General features: G+C 42.9%; 1 protein-coding gene across 2 annotated transcripts in view; it reads right to left on the reverse strand.

The window, feature by feature from the left end:
• The window catches only part of HTT (huntingtin), a 178356-nt gene that overhangs the window by 107982 nt on the left and 45012 nt on the right, over positions 1-25362 (reverse strand). For both annotated transcript variants that reach the window (XR_013346010.1, XM_077815892.1), the window contains exons 15-22: positions 24553-24664; positions 20985-21125; positions 17846-18004; positions 17655-17752; positions 15047-15186; positions 14271-14334; positions 13011-13111; positions 10710-10856 (exon numbers count right to left, since the gene is read on the reverse strand). Coding sequence is in view for 1 of the 2 variants with exons in the window: in XM_077815892.1 (XP_077672018.1) it covers positions 10710-10856; positions 13011-13111; positions 14271-14334; positions 15047-15186; positions 17655-17752; positions 17846-18004; positions 20985-21125; positions 24553-24664 (962 nt within the window). In the remaining variant the exon portion in view is untranslated. The remainder of the gene's footprint in view (positions 1-10709; positions 10857-13010; positions 13112-14270; positions 14335-15046; positions 15187-17654; positions 17753-17845; positions 18005-20984; positions 21126-24552; positions 24665-25362) is intronic.

Raw genomic sequence — 25362 nt, forward strand, 5'->3', positions numbered from 1 at the left:
CCCTGCAACTTAATCCACACAGTAGGCTCTTATAACTGTATGGCTCAGGCTGTCTCCAGACTCAAGAGAAACTGGAAAGGTATATTATTAAGAACATAGTCGGCAGTAAGGGAGAGTAATGGGGGACACACTATCATATTAAAAATTAAAAACCTTAAACACAATAATTCACTTCTAAGTCACTCTGATCCTCATGTTTTATAAAGGGAGAGTTTGAGGTTATAATGAAATACTTTAACTAATATTGAATCATGTAATGCAGGTGGCTTCTCCCATCCTTGGAAATGTACAAAATGGATTTACATTTTTACATCAGTTTTTGTTTTGAAGTGTAAGAAAGATGATAAAAATGACTGTAAATTACAGCACCTTAAGTGAAAGGCAATGTGAGTGTAGACATGTCAAATAAGATCTGTTTCCTACTTCACCAACAAATGTTTGGTTGACTGATTGATTGATTTTGAATGCTCATAGCTATGAGAGCACAAACTGGATTTTTTTCTGCCTAGCTGACTCATTGCTGGTGGTGATGACACAGGCAGAATTCCCAGATTGATTTGCTGATCTAGGCATCAAGAATATGGAAAGAGACAGTTACCTACCTTTCTGTAACTGTTTTTCTTGAAGATGTGTTGCACATGTCCATTCCACTGCAGGTGTGTGTATGGCTAGTGCACAGATATTAGATCCCCCCCCCAGCGGTACACATAAGGGTGATTTAAGCACGCACAGTCACCATTCATAGAATCATAGAATATCAGAGTTGGAAGGGACCTCAGGAGGTCATCTAGTCCAACTCCCTGCTCAAAGCAGGACCAATCCCCAACTAAATCATCCCAGCCAGGGCTTTGTCAAGCCTGATCTCAAAGGAAGGAGATTCCACCACCTCTCTAGGTAACGCATTCCAGTGTTTCACCACCCTCCTAGTGAAAAAGTTTTTCCTAATATCCAACCTAAACCTCCCCCACTGCAACTTGAGACCGTTACTCCTCATTCTGTCATCTGCTACCACTGAGAACAGTCTAGATCCATCCTCTTTGGAACCCCCTTTCAGGTAGTTGAAAGCAGCTATCAAATCCCCCCTCATTCTTCTCTTCCGTAGACTAAACAAACCCAGTTCCCTCAGCCTCTCCTCATAACTCATGTGTTCCAGACCCCTAATCATTTTTGTTGCCCTCCGCTGGACGCTTTCCAATTTTTTCACATCCTTCTTGTAGTGTGGGGCCCAAAACTGGACACAGTACTCCAGATGAGGCCTCGCCGATGTCGAACAGAGGGGAACGATCATGTCCCTCGATCTGCTGGCAATGCCCCTACTTATACAGCCCAAAATGCCACGAGCCTTCTTGGCAACAGCAGCACACTGGTGACTCATATCCAGCTTCTCGTCCACTGTGACCCCTAGGTCCTTTTCTGCAGAACTGCTGCCTAGGGACCGAATGGCTAGTCTGTAGCGATGTATGGGATTCTTCCGTCCTAAGTGCAGGACTCTGCACTTGTCCTTGTTGAACCTCATCAGATTTCTTTTGGCCCAATCCTCTAATTTGTCTAGGGCCCTCTGTATCCTATCCCTACCCTCCATCATATCTACCTCTCCTCCCTGTTTAGTGTCACCTGCAAACTTGCCGAGGGTGCAATCCATGCACCCTCCAGATCATTAATGAAGATACTGAACAAAACCGGCCCCAGGACCGACCCTTGGGGCACTCCACTTGATACCGGCTGCCAACTAGACATGGAGCCATTGATCACTACCTGTTGAGCCCGATGATCTAGCCAACTTTCTCTCCACCTTGTAGTCCATTCCTCCACCCATACTACTTTAACTTGCTGGCAAGAATACTGTGGGAGACCGCGTCAAAAGCTTTGCTAAAGTCAAGGAATAACACGTCCACTGCTTTCCCCTCATCCACAGAGCCAGTTATATCGTCATAGGAGGCCATTAGGTTAGTCAGGCATGACTTGCCCTTGGTGAATCCATGCTGACTGTTCCTGATCACTTTCCTCTCCTCTAAGTGCTTCAAAATTGGTTCCTTAAGGACCTGCTCCATGATTTTTCCAGGAACTGAGGTGAGGCTGACTGGCCTGTAGTTCTCCAGATCCTCCTCCTTCCTTTTTTAAAAGATGGGCACTACATTAGCCTTTTTCCAGTCGTCCAGGACCTCCCCCGATCACCATGCGTTTTCAAAGATAATGGCCAATGGCTCTGCAATCACATCAACCAACTCCTTTAGCAGTCTCGGATGCAGTGCATCCGGCCCCATGGATTTGTGCTCGTCCAGCTTTTCTAAATAGTCCTGAACCACTTCTTTCTCCACAGAGGGCTGGTCACCTCCTCCCCATGCTGTGCTGCCCAGTGCAGTAGTCTGGGAGCTGACCTTGTTCGTGAAGACAGAGGCAAAAAAAGCATTGAGTACATTAGCTTTTTCCACATCCTCTGTCACTAGGTTGCCTCCCTCATTCAGTAAGGGGCCCACACTCTCCTTGACTTTCTTCTTGTTGCTAACATACCTGAAGAAACCCTTCTTGTTACTCTTAACATCTCTTGCTAGCTGCAACTCCAGGTGTGATTTGGCCTTCCTGATTTCACTCCTGTATGCCTGAGCAATATTTTTATACTCCTCCCTAGTCACTTGTCTAATCATCCACTTCTTGTAAGCTTTTTTGTGTTTAAGATCAGCAAGGATTTCACTGTTAAGCCAAGCTGGTCGCCTGCCATATTTACTATTCTTTCTACACATCGGGATGGTTTGTCCCTGTAACCTCAATAAGGATTCTTTAAAATACAGCCAGCTCTCCTGGACTCCCTTCCCCCTCATGTTATTCTCCCAGGGGATCTTGCCCATCCGTTCCCTGAGGGAGTCAAAGTCTGCTTTTCTGAAGTGCAGGGTCCGTATTCTGCTGCTCTCCTTTCTTCCTTGTGTCAGGATCCTGAACTTGACCATCTCATGGTCACTGCCTCCCAGGTTCCCCTCCACTTTTGCTTCCCCTACAATTCTTCCCGGTTTGTGAGCAGCAGGTCAAGAAGAGCTCTGCTCCTTGTTGGTTCCTCCAGCACTTGCACCAGGAAATTGTCTCCTACATTTCCTGGATTGTCTGTGCACCTCTGTATTGCTCTCCTAGCAAATATCAATGTGATTGAAGTCTCCCATGAGAACCAGTTTAGTAACTTCCATTAGTTGCCGGAAGAAAGCCTCGTACACCTCATCCCCCTGGTCCGGTGGTCTATAGCAGACTCCCACCATTAGATCACCCTTGTTGCTCACAGTTCTAAACTTAATCCAGAGACACTCAGGTTTTTCTGCAGTTTCATATTGGAGCTCTGAGCAGTCATACTGCTCTCTTACATACAGTGCAACTCCCCCACCTTTTCTGCCCTGCCTGTCCATCCATGACAGTACTCCAATCATGTGAGTTATCCCACTAAGTCTCTGTTATTCCAATCACATCATAATTCCTTGACTGTGCCAGGACTTCCAGTTCTCCCTGCTTGTTTCCCAAGCTTCTTGTATTTGTGTATAGGCACTTAAGGTAACCCGCTGATCATCCATCTTTCTCAGTATGAGGCAGGAGCCCTCCCTGCTCACACGCTCCTGCTCGTGCTTCCTCCCAGTATCCCACTTCCCCACTTACCTCAGGGCTTTGGTCTCCTTCCCCCGGTGAACCTAGTTTAAAGCCCTCCTCACTAGGTTAGCCAGCCTGCTTGTGAAGATGCTCTTCCCTCTCTTTGTTAGGCGGAGCCCGTCTCTGCCTAGCACTCCTCCTCCTTGGAACACCATCCTATGGTCAAAGAATCCAAAGCCTTCTCTCCGACACCACCCGTGTAGCCATTTGTTGACTTCCATGATTCGACGGTCTCTACCCGGGCCTTTTCCTTCCACAGGGAGGATGGACGAGACCACCACTTGTACCTCAAACTCCTTTATGCTTCTTCCCAGAGCCACGAAGTCTGAAGTGATCTGCTCAAGGTCATTCTTGGCAGTATCATTGGTGCGCACGTGGAGAAGCAGGAAGGGGTAGCAATCCGAGGGCTTGGTGAGTCTCACTGTGTGGTGGTCTAAGAGGGGGAGCCACCCCACATCCCCCTCAGTTCCTTTGTGCCATTGTGACTCCAATACAGAAGTGAAGGTGGGCAGGTTGTGAAATGGACATCTTGAAGAACCACAGGTACAGAAAAATAGGTAACCGTTTCTTCTTTGAGTGATTCCACATCAGAATTCCACTGTAGGTGACTCACAAGCAAGTGGCAGAGGAGGTGGATTCAGAGCCTATCTGAACAGTGATTGCAGGATCACCCGTCCAAAACTGGCATCATCTCTGGACTGACAGATGATGGTGTAAATGATAGGGCAATCCAGTTTCCTCTAAGATATTTTTCCCCGCTCTGTGGGGAAGGAAGATCGAGCAGGCAGATGTACTGCTCTTAACTCCCTCACATTTATGTGAGTTTCTAGGTCTTGAGATGACCAAAGACCTTGCGTCTTCGGGGACCCAATGTGAGCTCCCCAACCTAAAGATGATGTGTCCGTGACTAGAGTGAGTATTAGTAGTGCGGGAAGGGAGGGAATGCCCATGCACACCTTTAGAGAATCTATCCACCAGACTAGAAACACCAAGACTAGCTCTGGCACTCGTACCACTTGTCCAAATGGTGACAACTCGGGGCATATACTTATGTTAGCCATGCTTGCAGCTTACTGAACTGCAGTCTGGCCTTTTGCACTGTGTAAGTACATGTTTCCATGTAATCCAGCAGCCTGAGACATGTGTGCTGTTGTGAGCGAACAAGCTTTCATTGGAAATCCTAGATCTCAAATGCTTTCAAACTTGTTTTGTGGTAGAAAAGCTCTGGCCTCTGTAGAGATGAGGACTGTTCCAATGAATTCGATTGTCTATACAGGTTTCAATATTGATTTTTCTCGATTCACTAGGAGCCCCAGAGCATTGAATATGGATAAAGGGGTGGATATCCTAGAAATGACCAGCGATTCTGATCAGCCTCTGATCAACTAGTCATCCAGGTATGGAGAAGACAGATACCTAATTTTCAAAGATGAGCTGCTACCACCACCAAGCAATTTGTGAATACCCAATGAGCACCTGCCAGGCTGAAGGGAAGCATTGTGAAGTGATAGTGTCAACTATTCGCGAGATGTAGCTGTTTAAGCACTCAAAAGGAATAAAAAAAGTCACTAAACAAATATTCCAAACAATTATATGTACATATATATAATGTCATTCACAAGTAGCTCAATAGAGTTAATCAAATCTAATCCATGCTCTTCTTACTACATTCTTTTGCACACTAAGTCAATGTCATTATTTCTCAACTGAGCATGTCCTTGGAAGAAATTGCATTCCAAGGCTTCTTGGGCTTCGATCACCATAATCTGCAGGCACGGAAAAGAAGTTTGTGGAAGCTAATAAGATACTTAGCGAAAGCCAGGGGCACTTTGGAGAGAGCAGCACATTAGCCAGGGTTTCTTTTTGCCCAAATGTGTTCTTTCTCACTGTTCCATAGTAGGTAGTGCACCCTATGATGCAGGGAAAGATGGTTAATGAAGTGGGCAGGGTGGGGGAGGCAGGTTAGTCGGTGAGGAGAGCCGCACGGATAAAAGGTGGGGTGGGATGAGACAGGGCCATGTGCCCAATGGGGCACAGAGCACCATGCCTCCAGGGATGAAGCCCGTACTATAGGATCAAAGGTGAAGTTGGCTTGATTTCAGCTCCCCTTTACTTCTTCCCCAGGGTTGGCTTGGGGTTAGCTACACAGCTGTTTTCAGAAATCAAACCCTGGAAGCTGGGTGATTGGAAAGGGGTCCTGCTAGCTGATTTTTGGTTTTAAATCTACTTTCTTGGCTCCCTGCAGCGCTGAGCTCAGGTCAGGCAAATGTCTTCTTCCCCGGCTCTGGCTCTCCCTTTTACAAACCTATTGGCTCAAATCCAGGCTGGAAGAAAGGGAGGCTCGGCTGAAATTAACCAACCCCAGCCATGCTGGGCTGCAGTGTACAGAGCTGATCTTGGCGCTCCTTGTCCCAGTCTCCTGGTCCCAGGGAAGGGATAATTGATGCTAGGGTAACCATGTGAAGTTTTACTTTGTTCAGGAATTTGTTCAACTCCCTTAGAGCTAATATGGGCCTGAGACCTCCTTTTGTCTTGAGGGTCAAGAAGTAACATGAATAGAAGCCTTTTCTCCTAAGGTCCAACAGTACTTCCTCTCTGGCCCCTGTCTGGAGAAGAGACTGGACCTCCTGCTGAGGGGCAGTCTTATGAAAGTGGTTCCTGAACAGAGACCGGGGGGGGAGGGAGTCTGAAGTACATTGCATGGCACACACCTGTTCCACTGTGCTTACGAGCCTCTGCTCTGATGTTGTGTGCGTCCTGGCACCTAGGAATCAGGACAAAAAAAAATTGAAAACAAAAAAGGTGGGACAGAAGTGAGGAGACTGGTATACAGTCCTCAACAACCCCATCAAAATGCCTGCCTGGAAGAGGTAGCTGGATGGGATGAGCTCACTGACACTAAAGAGAAGGGCGCCTTTTATAGCTCCTTCTCTTTTTCCTAGGCAGATCTTGGGGACACCAACGCTATGGTATCCTAAGGGTTGTTGTTGATGAAAATGCTTTCTTTTAGTCACTGGAGTGGTCACTGTTGCCCTGGAATCTTAAAGACTTTGAAGCCTGTCATTTCCCTCAGAGAACAGGGTAAGGCCTTCAAACAGAAGGTTCTGTATGGTCTGCTGTACTTCTGTGGGTAATCCAGAGGACTGTAATCATGACCGCCTTCTCCTGGCACTGCCGAATCTTCACTGTCCAGACTGTCCTGGACGGCAGTCTCAGCGACTAGTTAGCCCTTCTCCTCCACCACAGAGAACTCTTGCTTGAAATCCTCTGGTAATTTGTCCTCAATTTAGCAATGTTCTCCCAGAGTATGTATTCTTATCGACTCAGGAGCGTCTGCTGGTTTGCAATCCCAAACTGCAGGCCTCCTGAGGAATAAAGTTTATGACTAAACGAGTCTAGTCTTTGCTCTTACCTGTGGAGGCTTGGTAACCCTGCCTTTCCCACTCATTAGCAACTCCTACTACAACAGAACACGGAGCTGGTGATAGAAAACATGTGTATACCCTTTAGAGGGAACAAAATACCTCCAGTCAGCTCATTTCACTGTAAGAGCCAGGGAAGAGGGTGTCTGCCACAGAGCCTTGACCAGTTCCACGACTGCTTCATTGACTGGCAGATCAATCTTAGAAAGGGTGGCAAATATTAGAATGTTCACCAACTTGTGAGAATTCTTCAGTGCCAAAACTGAAACCAGTTTCAGTGGGTCCTGTGGTCTTCGGAGGAGATCAATCTCCCACTGCTTCATCTGGTGACAAAGACAAGGATGCAGCCAGCATCTGAAGTGGTGGCAACTCCATAATCTATGGTGGAGAAGCTACCCAAGAAGGCTGGCTGGCCAGGACCAGTCAGAATACTGGACACTGGAGAGATGCTCTTGGGGCCCAGTACCCATTTCAACGTCAGATATTGGAGAACAATGTTCCTGGTACTGTCACATCTGATGCAGTCCCCACAACTGACGAGATGGTTGAAATGAGGTCCTGACTAGAAGAGGGATGCCCCATGCAGCCCAGAGTGGCTACTGGTATGGACCCAGGACCCATCTTTATCCAGGCCATTGCTCTTTAGGGAAAGGCCAATGTTTGGGTTGCTGCATTATTCATGGCCCTGACGATCTTGAAGGAAGGTAAGTGCACTGTGCCCCAGCTGAGATACAGAGGGTTGCACTTCCGAGTCCGAGCAGTCAGAAGCTTCACGTAATGAAGACACTGATGCTGACTCTACCAAAAAGAGGTAACCTGAACCTGGGGATGGAGATACTAAAGGAAGAAAGGGAGCTTCCCTCTTGATAGAACTGGTTTGAGAAGAGGACTAGATAGTGGTACTGGGGGCTTCTCAATGCGGTGAGGGTTGAGCCGTAGGTGCAGGAGGCAGTTGGATGGTTTCTAATGCTGGTGAAACCTGCACCGAGACACTGCATATGCCTCTTGCGTAGATGGGAACAGCATCGACCGTTGGCTCCTCAAATGCTTCTTAGGGAACAGCCTCACGGACCTAGCACAGGCCCAGAGGCATCAAGCCCCTCTTAATAGGCAAGGCTCCTGGCGCAGCTCTCTGCTACATGCTTAGAGTCCTTGCCCCTATCTCATCTCAACACCAATGTGGAATAACAAGATACTGAACCCGAGGAAGGTCTGGGTCTCTTCCACAGTACCAAGGATCAGGACCACGGAGCTGAAGATACATGTGATGGAGCGCTGTGTACAGATGGTGAAGTATTTGGGGCACTCTCCCCTCGCACTGTTTCAGCTGGAGGGTTGAGGTACTGCTTCCATAAGCAAGCGCTTGCGTTTTGCTGCTCTATCCTTACTGTGGTTTGAAGCCTTTGCAGATGTGACACTTGTCACTAATGTCAGCCCAGTACTGAATGAAAAGAAATGATCCAAAAGGACACAAACAGAAACCTAACACTAATTCACTTGAGAAACTAACAACTAACAATAAATAACAACTATTTATGATGAGTGAGAAATGCAAACGAATAAACAAGTCTGAGATTGCTCTGACAACCATCACTGGCAGTAAGAAGGAAGGGGAGGGGGAAGTTGGGGACAACTCTCTTATATCAGCACACAGCGCTTGTGGCAGCAGAGGGCACTCAAGCCAGGCTGACAGATATTGCTGAGGTGGGAAAAAAAAATCTGACATCTTTGCACGAGGCACACACACATCTACAGTGGAATTGCCATGGGAAATCACACAAAGAACCACTCAAAATTTCATTTTATAGACCCTTTTAAGACTATTACCATGCTTTAATCAGTCTAATATACTCATGTAAAATCAAAAAAATGCTCTTTCATAAAGCACATTTTGCACCTCATTATATGAGATTACATCTTTCATCACTGAATGTTTAATTTCACAGCATTTGGTAAACTTTAATATTGGAGGAAATAATATAAGCATACAATTAAAATAACTATCACTTAAAGTTTAAACAGAAGAAAGCTCTAATGCAGCAAAACACCCTACTATGTTAACACAACATGCAATAGTTTTAAGGACAAAAAACCTTTTCCTCCAGATTAGAATACATTTGACTTGTTTTATATTATTCCATTACATATAAGAGGTTTGGTTTTAAATGTAAGAGGGAAAAGAGATGCACTTGAAAACACAAATTATTTTAATAGACAGAATGACCAGAAAAAAGGGATTGATTTGGTATATATGAACAGGTCATATACAAAAAAAGACAGCAATTCATGGGAGCTGCCTTACCTAATGAGAACGGTGATCCATATAATTCAGTATTTTGTCAGAGACTGATCAGAGCCTGATGCTTCAGAAAAGTTTTCGGAAAACCTATTGTGCCATTTATGGAATTACCATCCTCCCAATGCAGAAAGTTTCTTCCTGATCTCATCAGTTGATGGTTGAATTATGTCTTGAAACATGATGTTTATATCCCTTTTTAAAAACATATACTAATTTACTTATGGGTGGTTTCATTAATATAAAATGCCACTGCCATGGAGTAATAAGTTTCACAGATTTGAATTTTGTGTTAAAAAGTATTCCCTTTTATCAGTTTTAAATTTATTGCCTTTCACTTTCATTGAGTGTCCAATGGCAGTAAGGTTAAATGAAAGACAGATGTGACATTGGGTGCTCCAGATTATCTTATGCCATTCCTTATTTTAATACCTCTGCCACACTGCCTCCTCTTTGTCTCTTTTGAGAGCTAAACATTCCCAGCCTTTTCACTCTAAGTTTGTTCATTCTTCTAACTATTTTCATCATACATCTCTGGATCCCTTCTATTATTCCCATGTTTTTTGAGATAGGGTGACCAGTACATTTAGGCCACAAAAACAGATTTTTCAAGTTTCATGAAACCTACAATAATATGAGTACAATTAATTATTTTTAAATTTTAATTAAAACAATTTACTTAACTATCTCCTTCTGGTGTTAGAATCATAGAATATAAGGGTTGGAAGCGACCTCAGGAGGTCATCTAGTCCAACCCCCTGCTCAAAGCAGGACCAATCCCCAATTTTTGCCCCAGATCCCTAAATGGCCCCCTCAGGGATTGAACTCACAACCCGTTAGCATTCTAGGCACAACAGCAATGTGCTTGTGGATGAAAACTAAAGGTTCAGTTCACTAAATAGACCGGTCTAATTTCACAGCTCAAGCTAAATGAAGTGCAAAATGTAAACAAACAGCAAAAATGACTGACAAATAATTAGATTTCTAGTATTAACTTTTAATAATTCTAATGGATTAGGAGCAAAGGGAAGATTTTTTTAAAACCATCACTGCAGTGGATAAAATCTCTTAAGTTTTGATGCTAATTTTAGGCTCTTATGTATAAAAGGCTTAATTTTCAAAGTGCTGAGGATTCGCAGCTCTGATTGACTCTAAAGGGTCTGCACCCTTGAAAAAAAATCAAGCCTAAGACCTCAATCCTGAAAAGAGATACTGAAGTAAATGAAGATACTCACAGTGCATAAAATTAAGCACATGCTTAAGTCTTTGTGGCAACAACAGAGAAACTTAACAGAATTTACACACTTAACTGTGGCCAGTGTTTCTTTAACTAGAGCAAGGCAAATGCAATTCTGCAAATACTGTACCTGGTGATAGTGCTTACTGCGAAGTGAGATGGAGGCTGAGTCTCATGCATTAGGAGTTTCAAGTAGACACTGCTTTGGTCTCTTGCCACTGCCACTACTGGATCAGCCTGTCCTTGGTCACAATTATAAAACAGCTTTGGAACAAGTCTTAAATAAAGCAGAAAACAGGTAAAATAGTAAGCAAATCCCTTTTTACAAAGATAGATATCACAAAAACTGATCTAATGTACAATTTAGGCAGACATGTGGGTAAATCTGTGTTGATTTTTAAAATGACAATTGTTACTCTAAACTCAAACTCACTTTCTCCTCAAACATTTACCTCAAAGGAATCATTTATATCCTTACTGGAGACTTGAAGACCACCTTCTTTTCCAATTTTACCTTTACTCTCACTGTCCTCTATTGTGGCCACTAGCATTCCAGTCAGGAATATAACAGATTTACACTGGAAACAAAGTAATTTAAAAATATCTGCAGCAGTGATTGGTGCTGAGTAACAAACATTTTTCTTCCCCTGCCTCTTTCCCTCTCTAAGACTGACCTCACTTCCAGAGTGAGAACACATGCCAAGAAGATCTTTAGCTTCTGACTCCAAATAATTCACAGAGTGACACATACACACACTCTGGCAAGTCAACTGACTAATTTTACCATGTTAAAAAAGCCGTAGTGCACTGAAAACTGAATGTTGAGTCAGATTTCTTGTGTAAACTATAGTGGGATGTTACAATTCATTTTTGTTAACATAGATGGAATTTAAAAGCACTAGAAAATATAATTTAGTGACAGGATAACCCATTGACCAATACTTCCTGATTGTTCACCCTGGATTTTGAGGATCTCTCTTTTGCAGGCTTGTATAAACCACTTCAACTTCTGACAACAATTCTTTCCCAATCCCTGCCCTCTCCATTGTCACCCACTATTCTGGCAACTTTCCCTTCATTCAAAAGACAAAGGCAGACAAACAGTCTTTTGTGACACTAGCTTATGTGCTACACCACTGAATCAGACATGGACATGGGAGATACTGAAGAGTGGCACCCCAAGGATTAATCATGTAACTCCTTCATTTCCAAATGCCATTCTTGAATATGGTAGCCATAGATGATCTGCTACAGGATTGGCTGCTATAATTCCTTTCACAAGACTGAAAAATCAGTACAGTACCTGAACTTTAGTCCAAGCTTAACCACCAACTCCCTCCATGTCATTAAATAAATCACAATTTACTGGAGTCACAGTTTCCTCATCCGTACAGTGGAGATAATACACCTTATGCCTGGGGGAATTCTGTACCACTGCGTAATGCAGAATTTGTGCAGAATTAATGTTCTGCGCAAAATTTCCTTTTCCCCCCTCACAGAAATGGGCTGCTGGCTGCCACTAGCGGCTGCTGAACCCAGCAGAGCCCAGGTTCCCAGCTCCGAATAGAAGACACTGCTGGGGGGAGGGGGAAGAAGAGGGAGCTGGATGGTCCCAGCAGTTGCAGTTCCCAGCATGCCCTGAAGTAAGGAAGCAAAGTGCAGGCAACTCCATACAAACCTGGTACCCAGTATCAGGCTATTTCTCCCTCTGGATCCCTGGGGGAGGATGGGGTGAGAGTGTCCGGGCTGGGAGGTGGCCGGGGGGGGGGGGGGGGGGGAAGAGGGGAAGAGGGCCACAGCTAGGCTCTGGTGGGGAGGAGGTGCAAGTGTCTCAGCTGGGGAGCGCCCCACAAGTGTCTGGGCTGTGGGGGCAATCCGCAATTGGGCTCGGGAGGAGGGGGGGGGTGGGAGTCTGGCCCCACAGCTGGGCTCTGAAGGCAATGAGACAGAGACAGGAACAGGGTTGTCATAGGGGTTTCTTTAACTCTCTGCTCCTGGGGGAGTTTTTTGTGTCTGTAACAATACAGACGTAGATACTGTAAGGTTATTTTGAAATAAATTACCAAAATAATTGAAACTAGTGTGATTATAGAGTGTTATTATGATAAATAAAATATGCAGAATTTTAAAATACTGTGTGCAGAATTTTTTGGCACAGAATTAACACCTCAGCAGTATTGTGACGATTAAATGTTTATGCAATGCTTTAAAAAATGGAAAGTACTGTGTGATAATTCAAAACAAAAAGTGGTTCAGAAATAATGTATTCCTTCCATCACAAGTAGTGTATGTGTGTGTATAGATTATATATATATATAAAAAAACAAGAATTAAAATGTATAGTGTTAAGTAAGTGGTAAGTATTATTTAGTTGCAGGTACATGGTGTATTAGGCTAGCATATTATTAAAAACCTTTGTTTTAGCTTATACCTCATCAAAGAAGCTGCAGCTATGTGTCTCACTCTGGGGTCTTCATCACCAAGAAGGTAAATTACAACACTGTTGAGCACTCTGTCCTGAAGTTTTAATAGCTATGGGAATAGATTAGTATAAGTAAAGATGAAACATCATAGCACATTTTAATTGCTCTGACGAACTTTACAGATTTTTAAAGATGTATTTTGTAGAGCCAACATGTAAAAGTATGTTTCCTTTGTAGATAGAAGTTACCAATGTAACAGTTTTACTTCTACATTGCTGAACAAACTGTTTATTTACCTAGGGAAATAATCTGATTATAACTTTTTAAAATCATACTATAAAGCTCTGTATTTCAGTAGAAAAGGAACTTTACGCCCAGTACTAAGAATTAGGCCATGATTCAGCAAAGCACATGCATGAACCATTGGCTTCAGCAGGTCTTAAGCACCTGATTAAAATTAATCATACAACAAAGTGTTTTACTGGATCAGTGCCTTAGCCCCCAACCATAATGCTTTGATATAATTTACAAAAGATAGGCTTCTTACCTAAATTCCCTGTAAGGTGCGCTGCCACATGGGCACACAGCAGCCTATTTAGCACTGCGCAGGTGCTCAGGAAACCTGCCAGGGGACCTGCTGCAGATAGGGGAGGGACACCCCTACCCCGGCCCAAACTCAGCAGCGGCTGAGGCAGCCCAGATGTACCATAGCCCCCCTACACTGGTCCCAATTCTGCCATGGCCAGAGGAGGGGCGCCTATCCTGCAGCCCCAGCCCCGGAGCTGCCGCGGAGGGGAGTGACGCCTCTCCCACTAAGCCCAAGTGCTGCTGCAGGGAGAGACAGCTGGGGGGAATCCTCTCCCCGTCATAGCCCTGGAGCACCCTCCTGCACCCCAAATGCCTCATCCCCAGCCCCACCCCAGAGCCTGCATCCCCAGGCAAAGCCCTCATCCACTGCACCCAACCCTCTGCCCCAGCCCCATGCCAGAGCCCGCACTCCAACCCTCTGCCCCAGCCCTGAGCCCCTCATCCCTGGCCCCAACCAAGAGCGCACACCCCCAGCCAGAGCCCTCACATCCCTGCACTCCCACCCCAGCCCTGAGCCCCCTTCCTACACCCCGAACCCTTCGGCCCCACCCCCACCACATGAATTTTGTTATGTGCACCAATATGGAGGTGGCGTGTCACACATCACCTCCATATCGGCGCACATAACAAAATTCATTCCGCATATGGGTGGAAAAATTAGAGGGAACAATGCTTCTTACCCCAGTATAATGATGAACACCTCTGTGCAAGTTGTCTGCTTTTCCTTCCAAAAAGCTGACTAATCTTAATAGGTAAAACGGACAAAGGCAGACCACGTTACTAACCATCATTAAAGTCACAAGAATTTTTCTTAAGTATTACACAGTGTAATTAATTTTTAAAAGAATTAAAATTTACTTTTATTAATTTAGGCAAAAAGGTCAGAATTAGCACATTTTAGTTAATCTGTTTCAAGAAACAATATATTGAAACAACATTCTAAAGTTTCCAGCATGCTGAACTAGGGCAATTTTTTATTAATTTATTTTTTAAAATAAGACTTCTATCTCAAAAAGCCTGTGGAGAGTAAGGTGATGTAAAAGCAAAGGCATAAGTGCAGTATTATTTACCCAAACAGTGTTTTGGAATAAGTGAAAAGTGGGAAATAGTTGACAAAAGACTAACAGAAGGAGCTTAAAAATTGTGCTGCATATCTGGGACTTCAATAGATTTCACAGGAATCCCCAGTTATTTTGAACACTGGGTCATATCTATCTGTTCACAGTTTCTTAGAAGACAGATTCAAGCGATTAAAAGAACACACAGAAGTTGCTAATGTGCCCAATCCTGTAATCTCTGATGTTAATGGCAGCTTTCTTGTCAGTCTTGAGGATTTGTTTTATAAGAGGTTCATTAATTTTTCAAGCTATTGAAACTTCAATTCACAAGCTAGGTCTCCCATACAAGGTACTGTATGCACAGCCACAATACAACTTATTGAAATATGCACACTTACCGGAAATCTATCTCAGCAAGAGTTTCCAGAAGCTCTGTCCTTACTAGCCAATAAGAACTATTCTTCAGAGTAAGGAGGTCGATGATTAACTGTAAACCTAGTTCACTATAACTGCTACTGCACAAGCTCATGATGCAATGCTAAAAAGGTAGAAACAAGTTTTTAATTATTATGCTACCTTTTATGGATTTAGAGAGAGTCTCTTCTTGCACTAACTTTGTGCTTACACATATAAAAACCTAAAACCAACCTATTGCTAACACTTTAAGGAAACTGTTAAGCAAACTAGAATTAAGAATTATTTTTACATTTTAATTAAAACACTCATATTATTGTAGGTTTCATGAAACTTGAAAAATCTGTTTTTGTGGCCTAAATGTACCCTATCTCAAAAAACATGGGAATAATAGAAGGGATCCAGAGATGTATGATGAAAATGGTTCAAAGAATGAACAAACTTAGATACGAAGAGAGTGAAAAGGCTGGGAACGTTTAGCTCTCAAAAGAGACAAATAAGAGTCAGTGTGGCAGAGGTATTAAAATAAAATAAAAGCCTCTACAGGGGCTCGGCACGGAGCTTAGTCAGCTGCTAGGAAAGTCTGAAGGCTCCAAACTCTGGCAAGAGACCTCAAGACTCAGCAAGACAGGACCTGAGGGCTTGAGGGTTACCTCTAACTACTCAAAAACCTCTTCCCTAGTGAAGTGATTCCTACAGGGAAGGGTGAGGGGGCGCACGCGCAGGAGTAATAGTAAATTTAAATGTCAAAGCAAAAGACTGAGTCATACCTCCTTGGTTTTATCCCCAGTTATGCGCTGACTCACTAGGTATTCTTGGGCAAGTCATGTAAACTTTCTGGATTCTTCTACCTCTATGCCTCACTTTACCTGTCTACAAAAGTACTGTAATATACTTCTCTCTGAGAATGAATAGCTGTAAAGTGCTTTGAATTACTTATGCTGAAGGGGACTAAGTGTTATAATAGCAGAATATGCTTAATTGAGGACTATCCAAATTTAAGTGTCCAAAGTCACATCCGGCCATCCCTGCACCTCCCTAAATTTTCCTGTTTTAAAAGACTCTACACCACACTTTGAGCAACATTGCCTAAATTTAAAATGGGGAATGCCACTGGAACCAGTAAATCTCTAAAAAATAGAATGAATTTTAAGTGCAATCACTGTATACATATACACACAAAAACATCATGGATTACCGGGTAAAGAGCCCAGTTTCCATAAAATGTGAACGTTTTCACACATTTAAACTACTACATTTCATTGACCGGAGTTCCTCTCCTCCAATTCCATCCTAGACACTCTCTAATGTGACTTCTTGTGCTCCAATTAAACTGCTCTTGCCAAAGTCTAGTGACCTCTGCTTAGGCAAAGCTCCAAATCAGTAATCCAACCTCATTTTCCTTGATCTGTCAGCCACCTTCAACACAGGGAACCATACTCCTATTCTTGAAATCTTGTCCTCCCTTGGCTTCTGTGATTCTGCCCTCTCCGGATTCTCCTACCTCTCTAATCGTTCCATCAGTGTATCATTGCTGCTCTACAACTTTCTGTGAGGGTTCCAAAAAGTCTTTGTTCTCTTCCTCTTCTCCCTCCACACCTTATTGCTAGGTAATCAGACCCACAAACACATATTCAACTACCATCTCTATGCTGACGACTTAGAAATTACCTCTACTCCAGACCTGTCGCCGTTTGTCTAACCTAAAATTTCTGCTTGTCTGATTTTTCTTCATTGGTGTCTAGCCATCAACGCAAGCTCAACATGGTTTAAACAGAGCTCTTAATCTTTCCCCACAAACGTGGGATTATCTTTGACTCTGACCTCTCTCTCTCTCGGTCCCCACATCCAGGGTATGTATAAATCTTGCAGAATCTTCTGCATAGCATCTCTAAGCTAGGACCTGTCCTATCCATCCACACAGCTAAAACTCTGCTCTCATCATCTCGCTTACTGCAATGCCCTTTCACTGGCCCTGACAAATGTAATCTTGTGCCACTTATATTCATTCAGAATGCTGCTGCAAAGATCATTCTTCTGACTTGCCACTTTAACCATATCACCCCTCTCTTTTAATCCTTAAGATGGTTTCCCCCTTTTTAGTGCATCAAACATAAGTTGCTTGTCTTGACTTCCAAGACTCTCCACAATCTTTCTTTCACTACCAAATGTTAACTCCCACCTATTATCAACCAACCAATCATGTCAGCCTCCACTGCCCACTTACTAAAAAATTTTCTCTTATGCTGTCCCTCATGCTTGGGAGCAGCTCCCAGTGAACCCCTACAAAGCTCTCTCATTATCCTCTGAATTCTCCTTGACTATGATGCTTACAAAAAATTGGAGAATGATTAGGCCACTGGGTGCATTAATAACTACTGCCTATCATGCTAAGCAAAATTATTTCCTTGTATTCTTCCATCAGTCTGTATCCATGTGCTTTCTCCTCTCATACTTTGACTGTACGCTCTTTGGGGCTGGGACCATCTTTTCATTCTGTGTTTTTACAGCACCTAGCACAACAGAACCCTGGTCCATGACAAGGGCTCTATGGTAATATAAACAAAAAACAACAATAAGAATTTTGTTTACCCTCACAGCTGCACAAGCCAGTTTGCATGTAACTGAGGATTCATCTTTCAGAGTTTTCTGTAAGAGAGGTATACAGTCTACCAGAGAAAAGAGATTTCCTGAAAGAAAGAAAGAAAGAATAATGAAACAATAAGGGCAATGTTTTCACTACATGCACCAAAACAACCCCCTCAAAATAACTCAACTGTTACCTGTTGAACTTCTGACATTTGCTAGCCAGTTTTCCACATCAAACCGTGATTTATTGAGAATGGAGTAGACAATGGTTCCACAGAGAATGGCAGTAGCTCCTCTAATCTGGGGATCTCCATGATCAATATAGTTCAAAACATCCGATACATACTGCTCTTCTGAGAAAACAAGTTACAACAACTACTTTATTTTAAAAATATTAGTTCTAGGATTTAACAAGCCTTCTACTGACATTGCTTAGAAAGAATGTAAAATAGACTGCATTAAATCAGCTATAATAAACGAGGCACAAAGCTTCATCAAAAACAAATAAAATGAAAGCATCATCCAAGCATGCACTAAATTCATAATGAAGCAGCAGTTTTAGAATGATACTTGTGGCCCAATTAATATCTAACATAGTATAGAACAGAATGTTATATAGTCCTAAGGTTGCTCTCATTAACATGCTGGCCCTTATTAGGCTTGTTCCATTCATCCCTAATCACTTCCTCAAAGGAGGAGCAAAGGGGTACTGCAGCATCAGGGGAGGATTTTGAAACAGAGAAATTTACTCTGAGGCTTACTCACTGGAGCCTACTCAGGTTTCATAGCCAGACAGCTCACTTTCCTCAGTGGAGGAGGGCTGGTGGGCAAAAGGAAGACTCCCCTCTCCTGTACTTTTTGTGCTCTGTCTTTCCCATTTTAGCTTTTCACATTTTTTTTGTTTAACCTTTTTGCACACATTTTGAGAGCATAGAAGTTCTGATGTAGCTTTGGTGAGACCTTTTGCAGCTTACCTTCCCTAGGGCCTGGAACCCTCTTCAGCAGTCTGTCTCAGAATCCTCAGCCACAGGGTCCCATTCCCCCTGGGACAGGGGAGGGATGTAACTCATTGTCACAGTCTTTCTGGTTGGAAGGGGCTGATTAGAAGCCCGGTTTCTTTCCTCAGGGTGCTCAGGACCCACTTGGAAAGTGGGGGGATTTATGGCCCCATGGACTTCCCTTCTTTCTTTTGCTGAGGTCCCCTCGGACTTACCCCGAATCAAGTGGTCAGGATCTTTGCTTTTGGAACCTCGCTTTTGGAACCTCTTCCTGCTCTGCACTGGGGTTTCTGATCCATTTTTCCCCAGCTGGAGTTACAGCTGCCTCAGTGGGTAGGGACCTATCTGACTCATTGCCCCAAGACCTAACGGAGTTAGGGGTGGACGGCTGGGTGCAGGCTCAGCACAACTCTTCATCTGCTGAGCCTGGGAAGGCTACCTCACATATAGAGCACTGCCTGGATTTGCTCTAGTGCTTTTGCCGCTGCGCTTCCATGCCTTTAAGGGACAGAGGAGCCTTCACAGAGAAGCTGCAGTAGAGGCTCAGGGAGAATTGAGCCCACAGGGGGTTAACCAACCCAAGAAGGAGGAGGAGGACAAAGACTAAGGAGGAGGAACAGCTCTCCACTGCCCAAAAAACTGGGCAGTAAAGTTAAAATAGAAGGAATAAGGGAGGCAGCAAAAAAAACCCACCATTGTCCGCTGCTGCAGAGACAGACAATCTGGTGACCAGACCACACAGCACCAGAACAGTGACCCTTCTCCATGAGCTACAGATAGAGGAGCGCAGCCCAGATACCCAGACAGTGAGAGACAGTAGGCTGCAGAAACTAACTTTTCAAAAAATAGAAATACCACAATTATGATCACCTAGTCTGACCTTCTGCATAACACTGGCCATAGAATTTCACCCAACTCCTGCATCAAACCCCTGACTTCTGGCTGGCTAGAGTATCTCTTTTAGAAAGACATCCTACCATGGTTTAAAACTTGAAGTGGAGCAGAATCCACGACGTCCCTAGGTAAGTCATTCCACTGATTAATTATACCCTTAAAAATCTGTATCCTATATTCTGTCTGAATTTGTGTAGTCTCAACTTTCAGCCATTGGATCTGGTTATTCTTTTGTCTCCCAGATTAAAGAGTCCAAAATCATCATCAGAAATCTTTTCCCCATGTATCAGAGTAACAGCCGTGTTAGTCTGTATTCGCAAAAAGAAAAGGAGTACTTGTGGCACCTTAGAGACTAACCAATTTATTTGAGCATGAGCTTTTGTAGCTTTTTCACGAAAGCTCATGCTCAAATAAATTGGTTAGTCTCTAAGGAGCCACAAGTACTCCTTTTCTTTTCCCCATGTAGGTACTTAGATTATGATCAAGTCACCTAACCCTTAAACTCCTCTTTGATAAACTAAATAGACTGGGCTTAAAGTCTTTCACTATAAGGCACATTTTCCAGATCTCTCATATTTCTTGTAGGTCTTTTCTGATCCCTTTCTAATTTTTCAGCATCCTTTCTTAAATTGTAGATAGCATTTTAAGTAATGGTCTCATTAACGCCATATACAGAGGTAATACCATTTGATATTTACATTTATACATCAAAGGATAGCATCAGCCCTCTTAGCCACTGCATCTTACTGGGAGCTCATTTTAAACTGATTATCAATTAAGTCCCCTAACTTCTTTACAGAGTCACTAGTTTTGCAGGATAGTCTCCCATCCTAAGTCTGATCTATATTCTTTGTTCCTAGACATATAATTTTGCACTGGGTATAGTAATGGTGAGATCTAAAATAGGATTCCTGAAGTGTAACACTAAGGCTTGGTCGACACTTAGAAAAATTAAAACCTGTTAAAAACCCTAGAACATTTGTAGAATACACTGCATCCACACAGATGCACCAAATGGTTTACAAACAGTTGAGAAAGGGGCTAATCATTTAGAACAGATTACCGTTAGCATATTCAAATCTGATTAAACTAATTGGTTTAGTGCCAGCATAGCTGAGGACAAGCAGAGATGATTTAATTAGTTCTCCTGCTACTGTCCCATAGTGCACTGGTACTGCTGCAAATTCTCGGTGTTCATCGCTTCTCACAGTTAAGTTGGGAAATGTGGGCATTGTAACTGAAATAGTCTAAGACAGTAGTAGTGTGGACAGAGTAATACTTAAACTGATGTGACGTGGCTAGTATACGTGTACTGAGTGAGCTCTGTGTACCCTAAAGAACTGAACTGGTTTAGACAAGGATTCAATTATGTATTAAAAAGTCAACAAGTTAAAATGTTTCGCAAAAAAGAGTAGGGAACTGTAATGTAACCTCAACATACCATACTCTTCTCCCATGGTTTCAAGAGGTGTTTTATACAGTTTGCTGAAGAAAGATTCAGGATGAAGGGCAACAGCTGCTCCAACACAGCTTACTGCCAACGCTTTTACACTGACCCTCACATCCCTATCAGGAACTAAAGCTGTAAAAAAGAAAAAAAAATGTTGAACGTAAGTAACTACTTTCAATTATTAAAGAGAAAAATTAATATCCTGTTACAACTTAACCTGGACAAATACTATTGACGAGGTATTAATGCAGACCCAATAATTGCATCTAATTATTAGCATCATTTATACAGCACTTCCTTCCTAAAAAATTTCCAATTGCTAAACATTAGCTTTCTCTGTTCACTGAGAATGTGGGAGATGCATTAGCAGTGCACAATATTAGATAGTTTAGGACAGGAAAGAATATATCAAATGATAGTGTGACACGCTTATCTAAGTTTCAAAACTACAGCTATCCCCACTGCAGAAGCAGACAAAATCCATGTAAAAAGAAGGAATGGGCATACTGCACCAGAAAGCATTTTTGAAAATAGCTCCCTGACATTTTATTGCAGCATGGTGCATTCCAAAGGCAAAATAATTGCTGTTTCAAAATACAGTATTCTAGATTATCTAAACTGTGTTAATTTGTACAGGAAATTAAGAAACCAATAAGAATTTTTATTAAAGGCATAAAAATGAAAGAATGTCTGCTTGTCACCCAAGCCTGTAATCTGGGCACCATCTCTCTTTAGGTGCTCCCATCCAATCTATATCTAAATACTGCTGATTCTTTCTGCACAACTTCTCTCAAATATGGCCTCTCTTATCCAGCCAAGCAACTAAAACACTAGTCAAAGCTCTCATCTCGTCTCTGGCCTTGACAAATGCAAGCTTTCCCCACTCATATCCATTCAGAATGCTGCTGCAAAGATCATTTTCCTAGACTGTTTGACCTGGTCACCCCTCTTTGAATCCCGTCATTAGCTCTCTTCTCCATCTCCTCAAACAAACTGTTTTAATTCACTTTCAAGGCCTTCCACTATCAATATACACACTACCTATCATCTCTCACTTGCTATCGAGCTGTCGATGCTCACTTTCAATCAGCTCATGATGCCAGCCTGTGCTGTTCACGTGTTAAATTTTCAAACAAGCACTGCTGTGCTTTCTCCCATGCTGCCCTACACACTTGGGAGTTCCTTCCCATAAGCATCTGCAAAGCTTTCTCATTACCCACCTCAAAACTCTCCTTTGCCGTGAAAACTTGACCAAAAAACCAAAAAACAAAAAAAACAAAAAAAATTTGACAATGGTTAGGTTTGTTACCAGGGACCACTACATGTCATGCTGATAAATTATATCTCAACTTTTCCTGGTACTTCCATGTCTGTCTGTATCCATCTGGTATCTCTTGTCATATACTTGGTCTGTAAGGTCATTGGGGCAGGGACCGCCATTTTGTTCTGAGTTAGTACAGCACCCGAACACATTGAAGTCCTCGTCCATGACTAGGGCTCCTAAGTGCTATGGTAATGTAAACAGTAATAATAGTAAGCAAATGTGGGTGAGGACAGATTCCTTTTGCCTTTGTTAGGATTCTTACATTCTGAGGTCAAGCGGACAAGAGCTCAAGAATGAGGAAAAACAAATCAGTCACTCAGGTCTAACACAGCCACATCCAATTGAAACTGTAAGGAGAATTTCCACTGGGCAGAAATTATTTACCCAAATTGGAATGTGACTGGGACAGTGAGGTTGAGAAACTCTCCTACCCTTGCAGAAGTGCTATGGAGGTTTTACTATCCACAAATGATCAGGAATTGTGTGCGCTACATCTCATCTGAAAGAGGGCACCTCTAAAAACATCCCTCATATAATGCTGGGGTATTGGTTTAGGTTCTGACAGAGAGCAGAGTGGTACTAGTGATTATTAATAAGGCTAAGATTTTATCACAGATACTTTTAGTAAAAATCACAGACAGGTCACGTGCAATAAAGAAAAATTCATGGAAGCCTGTGACCTGTCCCTGACTTTTACTAAAAATATCCATGATAAAATGAGAAGGGGTGGGCAGATGCCAGGTGGCTGGAAGCTCCAGGCCCCTACACCACCACCTGCAGCTGGGAGCTGCAGGGTTCCCTCTACCCCCACAGTGGTGGGGAGTCACTGGGGTCCCCCTATGACCAGCGGCAGAAGCTGCCGGGGAGCCGCAGGGGTCCCCCATTCTGCTGCTGGTGTCCTGCATGCCGCCGCTGGCAGCTGGGGAGCTGCAGGGAATGTTCCCTGCCTGTGGCAGCTGGGAGCTTGGGGGCACCGCTGCCCTAGGTGGCAGGGGACCTCACAGTTCCCTGTTGTTGTGAGAGGCTGCTGGACCCTGCAGCTCCCAGCCGCCAGGGCTGAAGTCACAGAGGTCTTCGGAAGTCACAGATTCTGTGACTTCCATGACTAAATCGTAGCCTTAATCGTTAATGTTTATAGACACAACTAGATTATAAGCTTTTCAGGACAGGAGCTAGGTCTTATTTCTGGGAGTCCCATAGGATGCTCAAGAACAAAATGAAAATAAGGTACCCCTCATGAACCAGTTCCTCCCAGGCAGAACATAGGAGGAAGGTCTGGGTTTTGTTTTTTTTAAGTACAAAGATATGGAAATCAAGAGCCTGGGAAACAGTACTTAGATTTGCCAAAGACAGCGTGTGACTTTGGGTGAATCACTTCAGCCTCATATCACTCTTTTGATGTAAGTATGCTGATTTCACAGATGCATAAACCAGTTGTTTATTTCTAGAGTGCTTTGATATCTTGTGAGGAGAGTTGCTATAAATTATAAACACCACCTCCTAGAACAACAGAACAACCTAGGTTTTCCTTGAAGACTTCCCCTTCCAGTCTCCACACTAAGCTTTTAAGAGAACTTATGAGAACACAGCTGACAGTAGTATAGCAAGTAACAAAGGTGGGGGGAGGAGGGTGGCTTCACTGATAGCAGGCAGTTCCACTCCTGCTGATGGCTCTGGTACAAGACAGAAAAATCCATTTCCTTCGCCTATGCAACAGCAGTCTAAGCAAGCTCCACCTCCTTGTTTCTAGTTGCTTTTACTAGTATCCCAGGCTTAACTATGCTATATAAAATCTAGACACCTATGTAAACCACTAGTAAAATGGAGGAGCACCTGGCATCATCATCATCATGTGACCTGCCAGCTCCCCACTGATTACAATTCAAGAATTGCAGTCTTAAGGAGGAGTTACAACAAGTTATCTGGTTATTTTACCATTTAAAACATCCTTTAAAATACTTTTTTTTTTAAACGTAATATTTGACTAGCAAGTTTACAATAATATAATAATTTTACCAGGAACGAGCAGGTCAAAACTAGGTTCAGCAATTATGAAATAGGCTAGAAATCCTTTCAAAGCTCTTTACAAGCTGCTGTCATACTTTAAAGTCCTGTCATGAAAAAACAATACACTCAGCCGATGAAGAGCTGTCAAACAACTAGATGAAGCGATCACACTTTGTTTTGTATATTGAGGCAGACAGTAAGCCATCACTGTTTCTGAGAGCAACTTACCACCTTTCTCCCCAGTAAGTAGAAAAGAAGCAGATAGGAGACGAACACAGTGAACCAGAGGAGCAGAATTTCCATCTGTGTAGTGACCTATATCTCCCTTTATTCTGGAAGGCTGTTACAAAAAGCAAATCACAGATCTTATGTATGCTTTTAAGATTACGTTTAAATTAAAAAATCATAAAAGGGAACACAATTTAGAAACATTAAGTAATAAACAAGGATCCTATAAATCTATTTGCCATGGAAAAAAACACAGAATTTGCATTTTTACAGAGATTCTTTAATTTATATTTTTTGAAAAAAATAGAATCATGTACAGTAGCATAATCGGGGAAATGGGCAGGGCTTGGGCTGCCAGCTTAAAAATTGTGAATATATCCATTAAACATTGTGTTCAACTGACATCTATTTATATTACGGCTATGGAAATTAAAGTTCAGCATTTTATTTTAAACGTGGAAAAACATGGATTTTATGGGAGGCAGGGGTTTAATCAGAGAATTTTGGTTTTTTTATCACAAAAAACTAGGATCCCTGGTAATAAATCAGAGGCACATTAAATACATCTTCTATGAGAATACCCTAAAACCAAATATTTTTGCAAAGATGCCACCACCAGCACTAGAACTGTTCTTATTTCACAATGAAAACTATAATATGACAGTTCTGGTAGATTGTTATTTATCTAGACTTGCTGTTTGACAAAAGACTGTCCAGGAGACTCCTTCGACTACAAAGTTATACTTTCTGGAAACAGAATATGGAAACCCAGCTCAAGATTAACTTCCTTCTGGAAGCTGCCAAATTTGT

This window comes from Eretmochelys imbricata, chromosome 4 (assembly GCF_965152235.1).
Source record: "Eretmochelys imbricata isolate rEreImb1 chromosome 4, rEreImb1.hap1, whole genome shotgun sequence".
Taxonomy (NCBI): Eukaryota; Metazoa; Chordata; order Testudines; family Cheloniidae; genus Eretmochelys; species Eretmochelys imbricata.